Source organism: Hordeum vulgare, chromosome 5H (genome assembly GCF_904849725.1).
Source record: "Hordeum vulgare subsp. vulgare chromosome 5H, MorexV3_pseudomolecules_assembly, whole genome shotgun sequence".
Classification (NCBI taxonomy): domain Eukaryota; kingdom Viridiplantae; phylum Streptophyta; class Magnoliopsida; order Poales; family Poaceae; genus Hordeum; species Hordeum vulgare.
In genome coordinates this window covers 483,707,075-483,728,036 of record NC_058522.1, presented here as the reverse complement: position 1 = coordinate 483,728,036, position 20,962 = coordinate 483,707,075, and the positions used below count along the sequence as shown (strand labels likewise).

Genomic DNA, 20,962 nt, shown 5'->3' with positions numbered 1-20,962 from the left:
AGCTGCGCGCGCTTCTTTTCCATCAGCGAGCAATATATGGAGTGAGAGAGATAGAGAGATAACACAATTCAACTAGATTGGCCAACTAGATTGATATTTCTTCATAATTCTTCCTGATCTATTAAAATAGTTTGGCCAACTAGATTGATATTTCTTCGGTGAGATAGGTGCGTTATAGTAGGTTCAACCTGGCGAATTTCTATATCCCAGTGACAGAAGGGGACAAGACGCGTCTTTGTGTTGCTGCTACTAAGGATAACACAATGGGATTTATTCATATTGCTTGAGTTTACTTTATATCTACATCTTGTCATCATTCTCCCTGCATTACTTTTTTTACTTAATACACTAGATGCATGCTGCATAACGGTCAATGAATGGAGTAATAGTAATAGGTGTAGGCAGGAGTCGGCCTATTTGCTTATTGACGTGATGCCTATATATATATGATTATTATCGTGAATATCGCATAACTATCCGCTTTTCTATCAGTTGTCCAATAGTAATTTATTTGCCCATCGTATGATGTTTTTCATGAGACATATCATTAGGGAAAACTATGGGCCCGGATCTATTCACCATATATTTATGAAACCTTCAATGCCTTGCTGTCATTTACTTTTTTATACTTTATTTTGCATTTTATAATTATCTACACACCTCACTTGCTTGCAAGTAACAAGATCAACGGAGCTGACAATCCTTTTGCCCGCCTTGGGTGCACGTTGTTTGTTCTTTTGTCTACAGCCGCTGAAGACGGTTGTGGTTGATATTCCTGTTGGTTCGATAAACCTTGGTTTCATAACTGAAGGAAATACTTAGCCACATTGTGTTACGATAACGCGTTCCTCTTCACAAAAACCCAACGCAGATCATAAGTATCACAAGGATATATCGACGACCGCCTTCAGAGCCGTCGGCATATATTTCACGGCGTCAACCTACCGTCTGTCAATGGGCCGCCGTGCCCACATGTATGCCGACGGCTGACCTATGCCGACGGTCACCATAGGCATAGATTGATCTATGCCGACAACCTTCCTATGCCGACGGGGGCTGTAGGCATACCTCGACGTATGCTAACGACTTTTCCACCACTACGATTGCCTGCCAGCCGCCGGCATAGGGCAATCTATGCCGATGGCCCGTGTCGGCATAGATTACGTCGTCGGGAAAAAGCTTTATTCTGTAGTGAATGTATATTACCCGATAAAACAAACTTGGGAATAGCCATTTATTGCACACACATGTATGGGAACATTTGTGCGGAACATTCTGTTTACAACAAACTAAAAACGAATACTTGTTATAAACAGTGGTACACTAAATGAATGAATCAAATATGACCGGGCAAGGTTACATGATGCATTTGGGATCGAGCAATCAATAGTTGGCCATGGAGCACTTGAGCCTCACCTCCACGGGCATTCCCTTGGGCGGAGGTATGTTTCCCATCTTCACCATGGCCTTGGCGAAGTCCCTCGCGAACGCCTCGCCGTCGGCGCTATACATCTCCACGAGATTGTCCTGCAGACCTCCACCGCCGTAGAGAGTCTGGTCGGAGGTGAGGAGACCGCGCCGCGCGATAAGGTTCCGGTAGTAAGCGTTGTCGAACCTCATGGGCGTCTGCACGTCGAACGGCGCTCTACCAGAAGGAGCCTGGCACGTCTGCCGGGTGGCCTCTGCGAAGGAGGGGTCGATGTCGCCGTTGCCGCCGTAAACGCGGTCCCTGTACGTCTCGCAGTTGGCCATCCCGACGGTGTGGGCGCCGGAGAGCGCGGTCATGTCACGGGCGTCGAGGTTGAGCTCTGCGAACATGGTGACGAGCTCGCCGAGGTTGTCTTTGGGGCTAGGGAGGCCCTTCTTGGTGGACTCCGGGTCGGCGGCGAAGCGTGAGTCCTTGCGGCCGAGGGGCACGCTCCAGGTGGGGCCTCCGAGCAGGGCCACGGCGTCGCGGGAGGCGAGGGCGATGACGTCGGCGCAGGAGACGGTTGCCGGACAGCCCTGCTCGAGCGCCGACTTGATGTCGTCAATCACGGAGTAGCCGGTGAGGGAGTCGTTGGGCTCCGCATCCTTCTCGCCCGGGGAGAAGGGAGTTGCGTCCAGGAGAACGGAAGCATCACATCCCTGTCGTCACGCCGTATTTGTCAACCATAGCATCAGCAAAGCAAATGAAACTCTAGTAGCAGGTAAGAATATATATGTGGAAGTAGCTAGTATAGAGATGCGTATATACGTTGATGAAGCAGTCGTGGAAGAAGAGGCGGAGGACGGCGGGCGCCATCCTCGGCTGGGCGGCGACCCTGCTCGCCATCACTGATCGCACGACGTGCTGCACGTTGGGGCACGTCTTCTCGTAGTAACCCGCGGAGAGCTCGTCGCCATTGGCGGTGCTCACCAGAGCAACGAAAAGGAGCAGCGCGAGCGCGACCCAACAAGGGCCCCTGGAGCTGGAGGACGCCATGGATGCCTGTGTCGGTTGACTATGGATGATGAGAAGCGATCGCTGCACAGTGGAGAAGAAGCAAAGCAAGGAGAGCGTGTGTGGAACATGAATGAAAGCATGTGCTTATATAGTGCTCGTGCACAAGTTGCATGCTTTTATGCGCGTGTGTGCGTATGTGCGAACGCTCTGCAATATTTTGTAGCTCCACTCGCGAGCTGCAGCCTCGTGTTTCTTGGCCGGAAGGCTGACGAGGTCAGGACCGGATCGGACCCGAAGAAGAGAAAAGAAAAGCACCGGGAATGGACAGGCTAACTAATACATGCACGTACCTGGCTTGAATTACATTACACAAGAATAAAAAAATTTCCCGTCGACACGGTTGCTTGCTTGGATGGTGCAACTGTCCAATCGTTGGCTGGAATGAAACGGTGTGTTAGAGAAGGGGCTCCGGCAAACCGTTGAATGGCAAACATGCATGTTGTCCACTTGGGCTGTTTGCCTAGTTCAAACATGAGTAGTCTGAGTTGTGAGTTCATAAAAAAAAAAGAGCGGCCGATTTCTGCATGGTTTGAGAAAACACCATTGAAAGCACACGCTTTCTGAACGCATGAAACCTATGCATTATCAGGACAGTAAAACCGAGCCTATTTCGAGCCCTCTCACTAATCCTTGCTTATGGGTCATTGATTTCGTGTTTGGAACGTAGATCGCCGTTAAATCAGTTTTGAGGTCGCGAACTAGGCTGTCTAATATGCCTCTCCTCGCGCGTGGGCATTAATGAGCTGACTATCCCGAGTGCCGCTACTCCCGATACCAATTTGAAGCCATCTCGATCGACTATAGGGGTTAATGTCCGATCCAGACGGAGCGGTTGTGATACGGTATAGATGGGCTAAGCCCATCCCACACGCCTCGCGACTTGCCTTGTCTCGCTCGTCTCAATCTCACACACGGATGAAAACGACGGCGACGGTGCAACAAGTTCCCAAGCTCGTCGCAGCCTTCCTTCGGGGGGACGCGCCATTGGACATGCCGCTGAGCACCCGATCCCCGTGGAGCCGCATCGAGCAGCATGATTCTCCCAGCATCATCAGCAAACGGGGGTGCAGCGACGGCGATGGCGAGAGGAACTAATCACCGGTTGCCCTTTATCCACATCTTTACCCTTTCCTGTGATTTTTCTTTCATGAAATTTCTACCGTGTACCAGTTTGGTGATGCTTTGATTGTGTAATTGTACTTTATTTTTTTAGCATGGTTAGATCTTTAAACAGATACATCTTTGTTGATTGTTGCAGATCAGGTGTTTGACAAATTGTTTCTTTGCCATCCATGGTGTTGATTGTATGGCTTGACCATAGAGCCTACTAGATCATTGATGGCGCGCGTTGCTGCGCCCGTCTATTTTGACTTATATTTGCTATAGTACAAAGTAATTGGTATCCATTTGTTTGATGTATTGTGCTTTCTTGTGGTTTGTGGTTATTTCCTTGTTTCTCCAAACCATGACCATGATGGCACACCCATCTATTTTGGCTTATAGTTGTTAGGAATACAATGTAATTGGTATCCATTTGTTTGATGTATTGTGCTTTCTTGTGGTTTGTGGTTATTTCCTTGTTTCTCCAAACCATGACCATGATGGCACACCCATCTATTTTGGCTTATAGCTGTTAGGAATACAATGTAATTCGGATACATTTGTTTGAGGTATTGTTTTTTGTAACTTCTTTCATTCATTTTTTAAATAACGATGACCATGATGTCGTGCCACTCCCATACATTTGTCCAACAAAATTATAACACTTACTGTAATATATGGCAGCATGAAGCATCAAAGTAAATTTTGCATGAACAAATCTATGGTCATCGGCTGCACATGATTTTGTTTAATCAATATGCAGAGAAGTAATGCAGCATTAGTGAAGAACCAGATTACTTCTTGGATCTTATATTGTCTTAAAGTTGCTTCAAACTTCCTCCGCTGTATATGTTTTTAATGATGACGGTTCATGGTAAATACAAGATTTGTCACACCCATCCATATTTACAGAAAATTGAAGATGAAGAATTTAGAACATCAATGAACTGAATGTGAAATGTGTAAACTCGCTGCTCAATTTGCTAGCAAAGTAAGATGGCCATCCAGCAGGCGGCTTTAGACATCGGATTGAAGAGTGACATGGAATCTAGAACTCACGGCTACATGCTACACTTGTCTGCAAGAAGATGATACCTTTGACCACATCCTGCTGCAATGCATCTTAGTGTGGCAAACATTGACTGGATGTTTTAGGAGACTGCAATTAACATTGTTATGCCATCTCAAACTGACGACCTTGAGGCTTGGTAGATCAATGCTAGGACTGCATTTATAGGGAGAGCTAAAGAGGGCTTCGATTGCCTCATCGTCCTGGTAAGAAACCCGGGGTCTTTGAAAGCCTCGATCAACAAATCTGGAAATACTCTGTTGGACTTAATTCCAGGTAAGTTTATGCTATGAAAATGCACAGAAATGGTGAAGACGAGTAATTTATAGGGGTGAATAGTTTGTATGTAGGATGAGTAGGGCTGGGTGCGTTACCTCATATCGTTGTTTAGAAATTTTTGAGCTTCTTGTAAATTTTTGATTCTACCTTCTATAAAACTATTGTATGACTTGGCATACTCTCAAAACAAAATGACCTTCCTGACCTGCCATCAACAAAGAACAAAGGAGAATATCTGAATGATAACTTGATACATATTTGGTTTTCAGAAATAATGCATGAGTAATTCTCATTTATCACCAAAGGTGCCATATCGTAATTATTTTTGAAATTTTGCTAAAAATGTCTACCAGTATTTCAAATCATCTCCTCAGCAAGTTCATATATGTTCTCTAGTGATAATCTAACTCACTTGAAATTAGAAAAGGTTACAAAATAATGACACCTATGGGCTCACCATGTATCACTGTTTTTTGTGTGGCCATGATGCTCATCTTGCCTTAAGCGTACTACAAGGATAGATATGAGCTAGGCCATCAAAAAGATATGAACTAAACTCAATGAAATTGCCGTGATGAAGAAATAGAAAATTCAAGAAATTCAGTGAAAGAAAATGAAAAGGTTGTACATGAGTAGGCATCTTACCTGAATGAAAAAAAAATGATTTCAAGCGAGTGGGGTGGACGGAGCTGCCGAGGAACATTTCCACACCTTTCCGGAAGAGAAACACACATCTCTGAAAGCGTCATATAAAGGAGACAAAAGTTTGTGGTAAAAAACTTACTTTTTATTAAGATCAAATCAAATGAATACTGCATGTTTGACATAGCAAGGAGGTCCAATCATAGAATTTTAAAACAAAAGCTTAGACAGAGTGGTGGAACGCCGAAAACATTTAGATTTTCGTTTCACCGCGCATCGTGCGAGGCGGTCGTTTCCGGGTTGCTGCTCTGGAAATTGACTTGGGCTACCTCTCATTAATCGGGCCTCGTTCAGAGGCGATCTGGTTTCACTTGTTGCAACCCAGCTGCGACACATTGTTCAGCTGCTGCTCGGGATTTCAAGCCCTCCAGTCCGTTGTGCCTTGGTATGTGTGTTTATTTGGGCGGACTTTGTGGTTACACTGAGGCTACATTCTAAATCAGTCGCCGATTCGTCCATGTGGTGCTGAAAGTGTGGCCTGACATAGGATGCATATGGATCACTGTGTGTTGTATTTTTTTAGCTGGTGTGTTGTGTTGTTTGCCTCAAACAGTTATAGTTTACAGAGCAAATATCAGAAGCAGCAATCTCTCAGTTGTGTTGCTTTCTCTATGAATTGAGACTTCCAGTTAATAGACAGCCTCGCTTTTGGTCTTATGAATGATAATAGTTATTTTTAAAAAAGAAAATGACAACAGTTGGTACAACTTAATAACTCTGGCCTACTTGGTCTAAACAAAAGCTACTATTTTAGATTCCTCGGGAAATCAGGCGTTCTAAAAAATGCCATGAAAATTTACAAGGCTTTGTAAATTTAACGTTTAGTTTTTTTTCCTGAATAACTTTAACCTTTAGTTGAATGAATTTCTAATATTAATACACGTACACGATCAACACTTATACAGAATGGCTCGAGTATTTCCATCAATAATGCCATTTGTCATTTCCTTATATTCCTATACCTTGGTTTTCTTCGTGGTATGATCATTAGAATCTGGATGTTGATTTCCAACATTTTCATAAACTAATATCCTCTATGCGCACACGTCTAGAGCTCATTTGATATTAGAGAGGATATCTTTTTATTTTGTTTTTGGCATTGGAGAGCAAATCTGAACTAAGAGCCTTTACTGTGTTGTTGTTCACATATTGTACGTATAGCGTTGAGAGGCATCAGGAAATACATACAAGTTATGCTACACTACACCATCTAGTGCCAACATGGTCCAGATATGGTTATCCTTTACCTAGGCGGTTGTCATGAGAGAGACATGGACCAAGAATCATTGTGAAGCAGAGCACGCAAACACCGCTTATGCCTCAGGCTGGAACCGATGGAGGCCGACTGATTGGTCAATATCGAACTGGAGTTGCTAGCACAAAGTGCGACTGTATCAGCAGTTGTGTTATGGGAACAAAATTTAAGACATTAAATTGGCTATCGTTGCAAATTATAGTTTAGCAAGAAAGATGTTTGGACTTTGGAGTATCAATTGGATATTATCTATGAGCATGAATAAGGATTGGCAACCATTTGGAGTAGAAGGCTGGGAATAAGACTTACGTCAAAGAAACTCTACAAATTGTTACAAAACAACTGAATCCATTGCCCATAATCAAAAACAAAAATGATGTAGGTTCTGCAAAAGTTTCACCTCCAATGTGGCCACGCAGTGTACATCCTCATCCAAACTCGCGGGCCGTCGAGCACATCCTAATCAAGTATGATGGACGAAAATAAGTAACGAATAACCGCAATGCAATGTGGACCTCTCGAACAAACAAAAGTGGATTTGCCTTACTGAGCAGCCCAAGCATAAAAGCAAGATGTGAGGGCGAGGAGTTGGAAGGCGACTAGATGTGGCCGGTGACGTCGACGCCAGGAGTGGAGACACAAAGGGAAGGGTAGCATCCTCCCGCGCCTCCGCTCAAGCGCCTCCGCTGGATCCCGCGCCTCCGCTCAATCGACACAAAACGTCCGCTCCTTTGTATCCTTCGTTGCATCCTCTGTGTCGAGCGCCGCTGCGCCTGGGCTGGACCCGTATCCTGCGCCCCCGTTCGATCCCAGCGAGCGCCCGCAACTCCGGTGGATTCTGCTTCCTGGAGTCGATGCGGTCTCGCTCCCCCCAGCCTTGATCGAGATTGGATTAGGTTTCACGACTGGAGTCGATGCGGTCGCTCGTAGGCCTCCCTCCTTCGGATGGGTTGGCGGCTCGCGAAGGCCCAATGCACCAGGGGCCTTCGTTTCGGCCCCTGGAACAGCAGCCCACAGGACAGCTGCCTAGTTTAGTAAGATTGCGGAACAATTCGCTCTAAACACTAAATCTGACGGCCAGGAACTCTTAGATCTCCAAAACGGACGGCCGAAAATGCAAATCGCTGTGAGGGCAGGGATTAGGTGCGGTTATACTGTCCTTAATTCCGAGCCCTCTCACTAATCCTTGCTAGTTCGTGTCTGGGACGTAGATCGTCGTTAAATCGGTGTTGAGGTCGCGAACTGGACTGTATGATGCGCCTCTCCTCGTGCGTGGGAATTAATGGGCCGACTGTTCTGAGTGCCGCTACTCCCGAAACCAATTTGAAGCCCTCTTGTTCGACTATAGGGGCTACGTCCGATCCACAAGGAGAGGTCGTGATATGCTATAGATGGGATAACCCCATCCCACCCCCTCGCGACTTGCCTTGTCTCGCTCATCTCCATCTCACACACGGATGAAAACGACGGTGATGGTGTAGCAACTTCCCAAGCTCGTCGCAGCCTTCTCTGGGGGGGCGCCACTGGGCATGCCGCTAAGCACCGGATCCCCGTCATTTGTAGAAAATAGGTCTTACGGTTTGACCCTTTAGTCCCGATTTGGTTTTGAACCGGTACTAGTGTGACCATTAGTCCCGGTTCCAGTAGCTAGGAGCGGTCGGGGGGCATGGGCTGTTGGAAATATGCCCTAGAGGCAATAATAAAATGGTTATTATCATATTTCCTTGTTCATGATAATCGTCTATTGTTCATGCTATAATTGTATTAACATGAAACAGTAATACATGTGTGAATAAATAGATCACAATGTGTCCCTAGGAAGCCTCTAGTTGGCTAGCTCGTTAGTCAATAGATGATCATGGTTTCCTAGTCATGAGCATTAGATGTCATTGATAACGGGATCACATCATTGGGAGAATGATGTGATGGACAAGACCCAATCCTAAGCGTAGCACTAGATCGTATTGTTCGTATGCTAAAGCTTTTCTAATGTCAAGTGTCTGTTCCTTCGACCGTGAGATTGTGCAACTCCCGGATGCCGTAGGAGTGCTTTGGGTGTATCAAACGTCACAACGTAACTGGGTGACTATAAAGGTGCACTTCGGGTACCTCTAAAAGTGTCTGTTGGGTTGGTACGAATCGAGATCGAGATTTGTCACTCCGCGTGACGGAGAGGTATCTCTGGGCCCACTCGGTAGAACATCATCATGAGCTCAATGTGACTAAGGAGTTAGTCACACGATGACGTGCTATGAAACGAGTAAAGAGACTTACCGGTAACGAGATTGAACAAGGTATAGGCATACCGACGATCGAATCTCCGGCAAGTTCTATACCGACACACAAAGGGAATTGTATACGAGATTGATTGAATCCTTGACATCGTGGTTCATCCGATGAGATCATTGTGGAGCAAGTGGGAGCCACTGATACGTCTCCAACGTATCTACTTTTTCAAACTCTTTTGCCCTTGTTTTGGACTATAATTTGCATGATTTGAATGGAACTAACCTGGACTGACACTGTTTTCAGCAGAATTGCCTTGGTGTTATTTTTGTGCAGAAATCAAAGTTCTCCAAACGTCCTGAAAATTTACGGGGAGCAGTTTTGGAAAATATCAAAAATATATGCGCCAAGTTCCACCTCATGGGGTGGGCCAGTGGGCCACAAGCCCCTGCTCCGCCACCACCCTCCTGGTGGCGGTGGGCAGGCTTGTGGGGCCCACAGGCACCTGCCGCCCCCAACTCCAGCTCTATAAGTTGTCTTCCGTCCCAGAAAAATAAAAAGAGAAGTTTTCATCGCGTTTTCGATACGGAGGCGCCGCCACCTCCTGTTCTTCATCTGGAGGGCAGATCTGGAGTCCGTCTTGGGCTCCGGAGAGGGGAAATCGTCGCCATCGTCATCATCAACCTTCTTCCCTCTCCAATTCCATGAAGCTCTTCGTCGTTCGTGAGTAATCTATTCGTAGGCTCGCTGGGCAGTGATGAGTAGGATGAGATCTATCATGTAATCGAGTTAGTTTTGATAGGGATTGATCCCTAGTATCCACTATCTTTTGAGATTTGATGTTGCTACTACTTTGCCATGCTTAATGCTTGTCACTAGGGCCCGAGTGCCATGATTTCAGATCTGAAATTATTATGTTGTCACCAATATATGTGTGTTTTAGATCCGATCTTGCAAGTTGTAGTTACCTACTATGTGTTATGATCCGGCAACCCCGGAGTGACAATAACCGGAACCGCTCCCGGTGATGATCATAGTTTGAGGAGTTCATGTGTTCACCAAGTGCTAATGCGTTGGTCCGGTTCTTTATTAAAAGGAGAACCTTAATATCCCGTAGTTTCCTTTTGGACCCGCTGCCACGGGAGGGATGGACAATAGATGTCATGCAAGTTCTTTTCCCTAAGCACGTATGACGACACACGGAATGCATGCTTACATCACATTGATGAACGGGAGCTAGCCACATATTTCTCCGTGTTATAGCTGTTGCATGATGAATATCATCCAAACAAATCACCGACCCATTGCCTACAAGTTTGTCCTACTACTGCTGTTACTTGTCTTGCTCTGTTGCTGCTACTACTGTTGCTACTACTGTTGCTTGCTACTGTTGCTACTTTCTATTGCTGTCACTATTGCTGTTCCTTGCCACTGCTATTGCTCGTTACACTGCCGTTACTCGCTACTTTGCTGTTACTACTGTGCTTGCAGATACTAATCTTTCAGGTGTGGTTGAATCTGACAAATTCAGCTGCTAATACTTGTGAGTATACTCTCACCTCCCGGCTTGTAAACCAACAAATTGGGTCGAATACTCTACCCTCGAAAACTGCTGCGAACCCACGCGTTGGTGGGCCACCAACAACATTCTTCCAGTCTCATTGCCGGGGAGTGCTATCAGCATTCTTCTGGTGCCGTTGCAGGAGAAGGTTTGTTGTTATAAGCATTCGTGTAACTAACGCCAGAGATTGCAAGATCAACCCTTTTCTGGAGCCATTGCCAGGGAAGCACAGCTGACGTCATCCACCATGGGTATCTAGACCCCGCTGATGGTTATTGGCCGGAGAGGTGTCTCGGTCATGTCTGACTATCTCCCGAACCCGTAGGGTCTACACACTTAAGGTTTGACAACGCTAGGGTTATAGGGAATTGTTATACGAGGTTATCGAAAGTTGTTCGGAGTCCCGGATGAGACCCCAGACATCATGAGGAGCTACGGAATGGTCCATAGGTAAAGATTGATATATAGGACGGATGGTTTTGGACACCGGAAGTGTTTCGGGCGTCGCCGGTAACGTACCGGGACCACCGGGAGTGGCCCCGGGGGTCCACCGGAAGGGGGCGACGACCCCGGGAGGCTAGATGGGCCAAATGCGGGAGGGAACCAGCCCCTAGGTGGGCTGGTGCGCCCCCCACACTCAGCCCTAGGCGCAGGAGGTGGAGAGGGGGGGAAACCCTAGGCGCTGGTGGGCCTAAGGCCCACCTAGGGGTGCGCCACCCCTCCCCCCTGCCGTGGCCGCCGCACCTCCCATCTGGGGGGGGGGCTGCCACACCACCTAGGATGGGAACCCTAGGGGTGGCACCCCTCCCCTCCTCCTATATATAGTGGGGGTTTCGGGGCTGTTTTACACACAGTTTTCCCTCTCCCTCGGTGCAGCCCTGCTCTTCTTGCTCCTCCTCTCTGCCGGTGCTTGGCGAAGCCCTGCCGAGAGACCTCGTCTCTCCATCGACACCACGACGTCATGCTACCGGAGATCTTCCCCAACCTCTCCCTCCTCCTTGCTGGATCAAGGTGCGGGAGACGTCACCGAACTGCACGTGTGTTGAACGCGGAGGTGCCGTGGTTCGGCACTAGATCGGAATCACACCGCGATCTGAACCACCGCGAGTACGACTCCATCAACCGCGTTCTAGCAACGCTTCCGCTTAGCGATCTTTAAAGGTATTAAGATGCACTCACCCCTCTTTCGTTGCTGGTCTCTCCATAGGAAGATCTGCATATGCGTAGGAATTTTTTTGAATTTATGCTACGTTACCCAACAGTGGCATCCGAGCCAGGTTTTCTATGCGTAGATTCTATGTACGAGTAGAACACAAAAGGTTGTGGGCTATGATTTGTCAATTGCTTGCCGCTACTAGTCTTATTCTTTTCCGGTGGTATTGTGGGATGAAGCGGCTCGGACGGACATTACACGTACGCTTACGTGAGACTAGTTCCACCGACAGACATGCACACCGTGCATAAAGGTGGCTAGCAGGTGTCTATCTCTCCTACTCTAGTCGGATTGGATTTGATGAAAAGGGTCCTTATGAAGGATAAATAGCTTTGGCATATCATCGTTGTGGCTGTCATGTAGGTAAGAAAGCGTTCTTGCTAGAAACCCAAATCAGCCACGTAAAACTTGCAACAACAATTAGAGGACGTCTAACTTGTTTTTGCAGGGTTTGACATGTCATGTGAAATGGCCAAAGTTGTGATGTTGCATGTATGATGTATGAGATGATCATGTTATTGTAATAGATTTCACAACTTGCATGTCGATGAGTATGACAACCGGCAGGAGCCATAGGAGTTGTCTTAATTTATTGTATGAGATGCAACGCCATGTGCTTACTACTTTTACTTCATTGCTAACGGTTAGCTATAGTAGTAGTGATAGTAGTAGTTGGCGTGACGACTTCACGGAGACACGATGATGGAGATCATGATGATGGAGATCATGGTGTCACGCCGGTGACAATGATGATCATGCGATGCCTGAAGATGGAGATCGAAAGAGCAAAGATGATAATGGCCATATCATGTCACTATATGATTGCATTGTGATGTTTATCATGTTTTTCATCTTATTGCTTAGAACGACAGTAGCATAATAAGATGATCCCTCTTAAAATTTCGAGAACGTATTCCCCTAAGTGTGCACCATTGTGAAGGATCGTTGTCTCGAAGCACCACGTGATGATCGGGTGTGATAGATTCTAACGTTCGCATACAACGGGTGTAAACCAAGTTTACACACGCGAAACACCTAGGTTGACTCGACGAGCTTAGCATGTACAGACATAACCTCGAATACAAGAGACCGAAAGGTCGAACATGAGTCGTATGGTTGAATACGATCAACATGAAGTTGCTCACCATGATGACTAGTCCGTCTCACATGATGATCGGACACAGGTTAGTCAACATGGATCATGTATCACTTAGATGACTAGAGGGATGTCGATTTAAGTGGGAGTTCATACTTAATTTGATTAAATGAACTTAACTGTCATGAACTTAGTCTAAAAGTTGTCTTTATATGTATTGTAGATGGCCAACGTCAACCTCAATTTCAACGCATTCCTAGAGAAAAACAAGCTGAAAGATGATGGTAGCAACTATGCGGACTGGGTTCGCAACTTGAAGCTCATCCTTGAAGCAGCTAAAAAGGCTTATGTCCTTGATGCACCGCTAGGTGACCCTCCCGCTCCCGCAGCAGCCCAGGACATTCTGAACGTCTCGCAAATGCGGAGTGATGACTACTCTCTGGTTAGGTGTGGCATGTTATACAGTTTAGAAATGGGGCTCCAAAGGCGTTTTGAGCAACACGGTGCATATGAGATGTTCCAAGAGCTGAATCTAGTTTTTCAAGCTCATGCCCGTGTCGAGAGATATGAAGTCTCCGACAAGTTCTTTAGCTGTAAGATGGAGGAGAACAGTTCTGTCAATGAGCACATACCCAAAATGTCTGGGTTACACGATCGTCTGACTTCACTTGGAGTCGAACTTCCGGATGATGCTATAATTGACAGAATCCTCCAGTCTCTCCCACCAAGCTACAAAGGTTTTGTGATGAACTACAACATGCAAGGGATGGAGAAGACCATTCCCGAGTTGTACTCGATGCTCAAGTCTGCAGAAGTAGAAATCAAGAAAGATCATCAAGTGTTGATGGTCAACAAGACCACTAGTTTCAAGAAGGCCAAGGGTAAGAAGAACTTCAAGAAAGACGGCAAAGCCATTGCCGCGCCCGGTAAGCCAGATGCCGGGAAGAAGAAAAAGAATGGACCCAAGCCTGAGACTGAGTGCTTCTGTTGCAAGGGAAAGGGTCACTCGAAGCGGAACTGCCCCAAATACTTAGCGGACAAGAAGGCCGACAACGTTAAAGGTATATGTGATATACATGTTATTGATGTGTACCTTACCAGCGCTCGTAGTAGCTCCTGGGTATTTGATACTGGTGCTGTTGCTCACATTTGCAACTCAAAGCAGGAACTGCGGAATAAGCGGAGACTGGCAAAGGACGAGGTGACGATGCGCGTCGAGAATGGCTCCAAGGTCGATGTGATCGCCGTCGGCACGCTACCTCTACATCTACCGTCAGGATTAGTTTTAAACCTTAATAATTGTTATTTAGTACCAGCTTTGAGCATTAATATTGTATCAGGGTCTTGCTTAATGCGAGACGGCTACTCATTTAAGTTAGAGAATAATGGTTGTTCTATTTATATGAGTGATATGTTTTATGGTCATGCTCCGCTGGTGAATGGTTTATTCTTCATGAATCTCGATCGTGATGTTATGCATATTCATAGTGTGAGTACCAAAAGATGTAAAGTTGATAATGATAGTCCTACATACTTGTGGCACTGCCGCCTTGGTCATATCGGCGTTAAGCGCATGAAGAAGCTCCATACTGATGGACTATTAGAGTCTCTTGACTTTGAATCATTTGACACATGCGAACCGTGCCTCATGGGCCAGATGACTAAGACTCCATTCTTAGGAATAATGGAGAGAGCAACCGAATTATTGGAAATAATACATACTGATGTGTGTGGTCCAATGAACGTTGAAGCTCGCGGTGGCTATCGTTATGTTCTCACTCTCACCGATGATTTGAGTAGGTATGGGTATATCTACTTGATGAGGCACAAATCTGAGACATTTGAAAAGTTCAGGGAATTTCAGAGTGAGGTCGAGAATCAACGTGACAGAAAAATTAAGTGTCTACGATCTGATCGTGGAGGAGAATATTTGAGTCACGAGTTTGGCACACACCTAAGGAAGTGTGGAATCGTTTCACAACTGACTCCGCCTGGCACACCGCAACACAACAGAGTGTCTGAACGTCGTAATCGCACTTTATTAGATATGGTACGATCTATGATGTCTCTTACCGACTTACCGCTATCATTTTGGGGATACGCATTAGAAACTGCAACATTCACTTTAAATAGGGCACCGTCTAAATCCGTTGAGACGACACCGTATGAACTATGGTTTGGCAAGAAACCTAAGTTGTTGTTTCTTAAAGTTTGGGGCTGCGATGCTTATGTGAAGAAACTTCAACCAGAAAAGCTCGAACCCAAAGCGGAGAAATGTGTATTCATAGGATAACCTAAGGAAACTATTGGGTATACCTTCTATCTTAGATCCGAAGGTACAACCTTTGTTGCCAAGAACGGATCCTTTCTAGAGAAAGAGTTTCTCTCGAAAGAAGTAAGTGGGAGGAAGGTAGAACTTGATGAGGTAATTACACCCCCTCTCAAACAGGATAGTAGCACAGTGCGGGAAGTTGTTCCTGTGGTCCCTACACCAACTGAAGAGGAAGTTAATGATAATGATCATGAAGCTTCGGATCAAGTTACTACTGAACCTCAAAGGTCCACAAGGGTACGCTCCACACCAGAGTGGTACGGTAACCCTGTAATGGAAATCATGTTGTTAGACAACGGTGAACCTTCGAACTATGAAGAAGCGATGGCGGGCCCGGATTCCAACAAATGGCTTGAAGCTATGAAATCCGAGATAGGATCCATGTATGAGAACAAAGTATGGACTTTGGTGGACTTGCCCGATGACCGGCGAGCCATAGAAAATAAATGGATCTTCAAGAAGAAGACTGATGCAAACGGTAATGTGACCGTTTATAAAGCTCGACTCGTCGCAAAGGGTTTTTGACAAATTCAAGGAATTGACTACGAAGAGACTTTCTCTCCCGTAGCGAAGCGGAAATCAGTCCGAATCATGTTAGCAATTGCCGCCTTTTATGATTACGAAATTTGGCAAATGGACGTCAAAACAGCGTTCCTTAACGGGAACCTTAAGTAAGAGTTGTATATGATGCAACCAGAAGGTTTTGTCGACCCTAAGGGTGATAACAAAGTGTGCAAGCTCCAGCGCTCCATCTATGGGCTGGTGCAAGCATCTCGGAGTTGGAACATTCGCTTTAATGAGGTGATTAAATCGTTTGGGTTCATACAGGTTTACGGAGAAGCCTGTCTGTACAAGAAAGTGAGTGGGAGCTCTGTAGCTTTCCTCATACTATATGTGGATGACATATTATTGATGGGGAATAATATAGAGATGTTGGAGAGCATAAAGGCCTATTTGAACAAGAGTTTTTCAATGAAGGACCTTGGAGAAGCTGCATACATATTAGGCATCAAGATCTATAGAGATAGATCAAGACGCCTCATAGGTCTTTCACAAAGTACATACCTTGACAAGATATTGAAGAAGTTCAATATGGAAAACTCAAAGAAAGGGTTCTTACCAGTTTTGCAAGGTATGAGATTGAGTAAGACTCAGTCGCCGACCACAACAGCAGATAGAGAGAAGATGAGTATTGTCCCCTATGCTTCAGCCGTAGGCTCTCTTATGTATGCCATGCTGTGTACCAGACCTGATATAAACATTGCCATAAGTTTGGTAGGGAGGTACCAAAGTGATCTCGGTATGGAACACTGGATAGCGGTCAAGAATATCCTTAAGTACCTGAAGAGGACTAAGGAAATGTTTCTCGTTTATGGAGGTGACGAAGAGCTCGTCGTAAAGGGTTACGTCGACGCTAGCTTCGACACAGATCCGGAAGTCACAGACCGGATACGTATATGTTTTGAATGGTGGGGAAGTGAGCTGGTGCAGCAGCAAGCAAGAAGTCGTGGCAGCATCTACATGTGAAGCGGAGTACATAGCTGCTTCAGAAGCGGCTCATGAAGGAATTTGGATGAAGGAGCTCATCACCGACCTTGGAGTGGTTCCAAGCACGTCGGGTCCAATGACACTCTTCTGTGATAACACTCAGGCCATTGCCATAGCCAAGGAGCCCAGGTTTCACCGGAAGGCGAAGCACATCAAACGCCGCTACAACTCCATCCAGGACCATGTCTAGAGTGGAGTAATAGAGATTTGTAAAGTACACACAGATCTGAATGTTGCAGACCCGTTGACTAAACCTCTTCCACGAGCAAAACATGATCAACACCATAATGCTATGGGTGTTCGATACATCACAATGTAACAAGATTATTGACTCTAGTGCAAGTCGGAGATTGTTGGAAATATGCCCTAGAGGCAATAATAAAATGGTTATTATCATATTTCCTTGTTCATGATAATCGTCTATTGTTCATGCTATAATTGTATTTATAGGAAACAGTAATACATGTGTGAATAAATAGATCATAACGTGTCCCTAGCAAGCCTCTAGTTGGCTAGCTCGTTAGTCAATAGATGATCATGGTTTCCTGGTCATGGGCATTAGATGTCATTGATAACGGGATCACATCATTGGAGAATGATGTGATGGACAAGACCCAATCCTAAGCGTAGCACTAGATCATATTGTTCGTATGCTAAAGCTTTTCTAATGTCAAGTGTCTTTTCCTTCGACCGTTTGATTGTGCAACTCCCGGATGCCGTAGGAGTGATTTGGGTGTATCAAACGTCACAACATAACTGGGTGACTATAAAGGTGCACTTCGGGTACCTCTGAAAGTGTGTGTTGGGTTGGTACGAATCGAGATCGGGATTTGTCACTCCGCGTGACGGAGAGGTATCTCTGGGCCCACTCGGTAGAACATCATCATGAGCTCACTGTGACTAAGGAGTTAGTCACACGATGACGTGCTATGGAACGAGTAAAGAGACTTACCGGTAACGAGATTGAACAAGGTATAGGCATACCGACGATCGAATCTCGGGCAAGTTCCATACCGATAGACAAAGGGAATTGTATACGGGATTGATTGAATCCTTGACACCGTGGTTCATCCGATGAGATCATCGTGGAGCAAGTGGGGGCCACCATGGGTATCCAGACCCCGCTGATGGTTATTGGCCGGAGAGGTGTCTCGGTCATGTCTGCCTGTCTCCCGAACCCGTAGGGTCTACACACTGAAGGTTCGGTGACGCTAGGGTTATAGGGAATTGTTATAGGAGGTTATCGAAAGTTTTTCAGAGTCCCGGATGAGATCTTGGACATCACGAGGATCTCCGGAATGGTCCGGAGGTAAAGATTGATATATAGGACGGATGGTTTTGGACACCGGAAGTGTTTCGGGCGTCGTCGGTAACGTACCGGGACCACCGGGACCACCGGGAGTGGCCCCGGGGGTCCACCGGAAGGGGGCCACAATCCCGGGAGGCTAGATGGGCCAAGTGCGGTATGGAACCAGCCCCTAGGTGGGTGGTGCGCCCCCCACACTCAGCCCAAGGCGCAGGAGGTGGAGAGGGGGGGAACCCTAGGCGCTGGTGGGCCTAAGGCCCACCTAGGGGTGCACCACCCCTCCCCCTGCCCTGGCCGCCACACCTCCCATCTGGGGGGGCTGCCGCACCACCTAGGGTGGGAACCCTAGGGGTGGCACCCCCTCCCCTCCTCCTATATATAGTGGGGGTTTAGGGGCTGTTTTACACACAGTTTTCCCTCTCCCTCGGCGCAGCCCTGCTCTTCTTTCTCCTCCTCTGTGTCGGTGCTTGGCGAAGCCGTGCCGGGAGACCTCGTCTCTCCATCGACACCACGCCGTTGTGCTGCCGGAGATCTGATACGTCTCCAACGTATCTATAATTTTTTATGCTTCCATGCTATTATCTTGTCAACTTTGGATGTTTTATATGCATGAATATGCTTTTTTATATCTTCTTTGGGACTAACCTATTAACTCAGTGCCAAGTGCCAGTTTCTGCTTTTTCCGTGTTTTTGGCCCATTTTCAGACGGAGTCCAAATGGAATGAAACTTTACGATGATTTTTTTTGGACCAAAAGAGACCCCCGAAGCTTTGGGAGAAGGCCAGATGGGCCACGAGGGAGTCACAAGCCCTCACGCCGCCACCCCCCCCCCCCCCGTGGTGGCGTGCAGGCTTGTGACCTCCTCGTGGGCCCAACTGACGCAATTCCACCGCCATAAATTCCTATAAATTCAGAAACCCCCAGAAAAACCTTGATCGGGAGTTCCGCCGCCGCAAGCCTCTGTAGCCACCAAAAAGCAATCTGGAGCCCGTTCTGGCACCCTGCCAGAGGGGAATCCATCTCCGGTGGCCATCTTCATCATCCCGGCGATCTCCATGACGAGGAGGGAGTAGTTCTCCCTCGGGCTGAGGGTATGTACCAGTAGCTATGTGTTTGATCTCTCTCTCTCTCTCTCGTGTTCTTGAGATGTCTTGATCTCGATGTACCATGGGCTTTGCTACTGTAGTTGGATCTTATGATGTTATTCCCCCTCTCCCTCTTGTAATGAATTGAGTTTCCCCTTTGGAGTTATCTTATCAGATTGAGTCTTTGAGAACACTTGATGGATGTCTTCCACGTGTCTATCTGCTGTGATCAACTTGCGGGTTTGTGACATTGGGAACCTATGCATATGGGTTGGCACACGTTTGATTCATGTGAGTACTCGATGTATGTTTTGGTGATCAACTTGCGGGTTCGTGACATTGGGAACCTATGCATAGGGGTTGGCACACGTTTTGACTCTCCGGTAGAAACTTTGGGGCACTCTTTGAAGTTCTATGTGTTGGTTGAATTGATGATTCCGAGATTATGTGATGCATATCGTATAATCATGCCCACGGATACTTGAGGTGACAATGGAGTATCTAGGTGACATTAGGGTCTTGGTTGATATGTATCTTAAGGTGTTATTCTAGTACGAATTATATGATGGATCAAACGGAAAGAATAGCTTCGTGTTATTTTACTACGGACTCTTGAATAGATCGATCAGAAAGAATAACTTTATGGTGGTTTCGTACCCGACAATAATTTCTTCGTTTGTTCCCCGCTATTAGTGACTTTGGAGTGACTCTTTGTTGCATGTTGAGGGCTAGTTATACGATCCAATTATGTTATCATTGTTGAGAGAACTTCACTAGTGAAAGTATGAACCCTAGGCATTGTTTCCACGCATTGCAATACCGTTCGTGCTCACTTTTGTTACCTTTCTGTTTTTGTAATTTTAGATTACAAAAACCTATATCTACCATCCATATTGCACTTGTATCACCATCTCTTCGCCGAACTAGTGAACCTATACAACTTACCATTGTATTAGGTGTGTTGGGGACACAAGAGACTCTTTGTTATTTGGTTGCAGGGTTGCTTGAGAGAGACCATCTTCATCCTACTCCTCCCACGGATTGATAAACCTTAGGTCACCCACTTGAGGGAAAATTGCTACTGTCCTACAAACCTCTGCACTTGGAGGCCCAACAACGTCTACAAGGAGAAGGTTGCATAGTAGACATCAAGATCTTCCCCAACCTCTCCCTCCTCCTTGTTGGATCAAGGTGCAGGAGATGTCACCGAACTACACGTGTGTTGAACGGGGAGGTGTCGTGGTTCGGCACTAGATCGGAATCACACCACGATCTGAATCATCGCGAGTACGACTCCACCAACCGCGTTCTAGCAACACTTCCGCTTAGCAATCTTCAAAGCTATGAAGATGCACTCACCCCTCTCTCATTGCTGGTCTCTCCATAGGAAGATCTGAATTTGCATAGGAATTTTTTTGAATTTATGCTACGTTACCCAACATGGGCACCATTAGTCCCGGTTCAATTTGGACATATAGTCCTGGTTTGTGATACAAACCGGGACTAAAGTGTTGGTGGCAGTCTGTTGTCAGGCTGGGCCCCCCACTAGCGCCTTTAGTACTGGTTTGTATCACAAACCGGGACTATAGGTAGACCCGGGACTAAATATTTTCCTATATAAACCTCTTTGTCCAGCCCGAGCACATTGCTCAGTTTTCTCCATTCCCCTCTCTGTTCTCCCCCTTGGTTCGAGCTCTCCATTTT

The 20,962-nt window shown here is 46.4% G+C and overlaps 1 protein-coding gene across 1 annotated transcript; it reads right to left on the bottom strand.

Moving 5' to 3' along the window:
• Positions 1-1,240: 1,240 nt before the first annotated feature.
• Positions 1,241-2,571, bottom strand: LOC123397345 (peroxidase P7-like). Its single transcript, XM_045091926.1, has 2 exons — positions 2,237-2,571; positions 1,241-2,127 (listed from the first exon to the last, which is right to left on the bottom strand). Exons 1-2 carry the CDS (start codon positions 2,462-2,464, stop codon positions 1,384-1,386), a joined length of 972 nt encoding a protein of 323 aa, XP_044947861.1. The 5' UTR covers positions 2,465-2,571; the 3' UTR covers positions 1,241-1,383.
• Between the last annotated feature and the right edge of the window lie 18,391 nt (positions 2,572-20,962).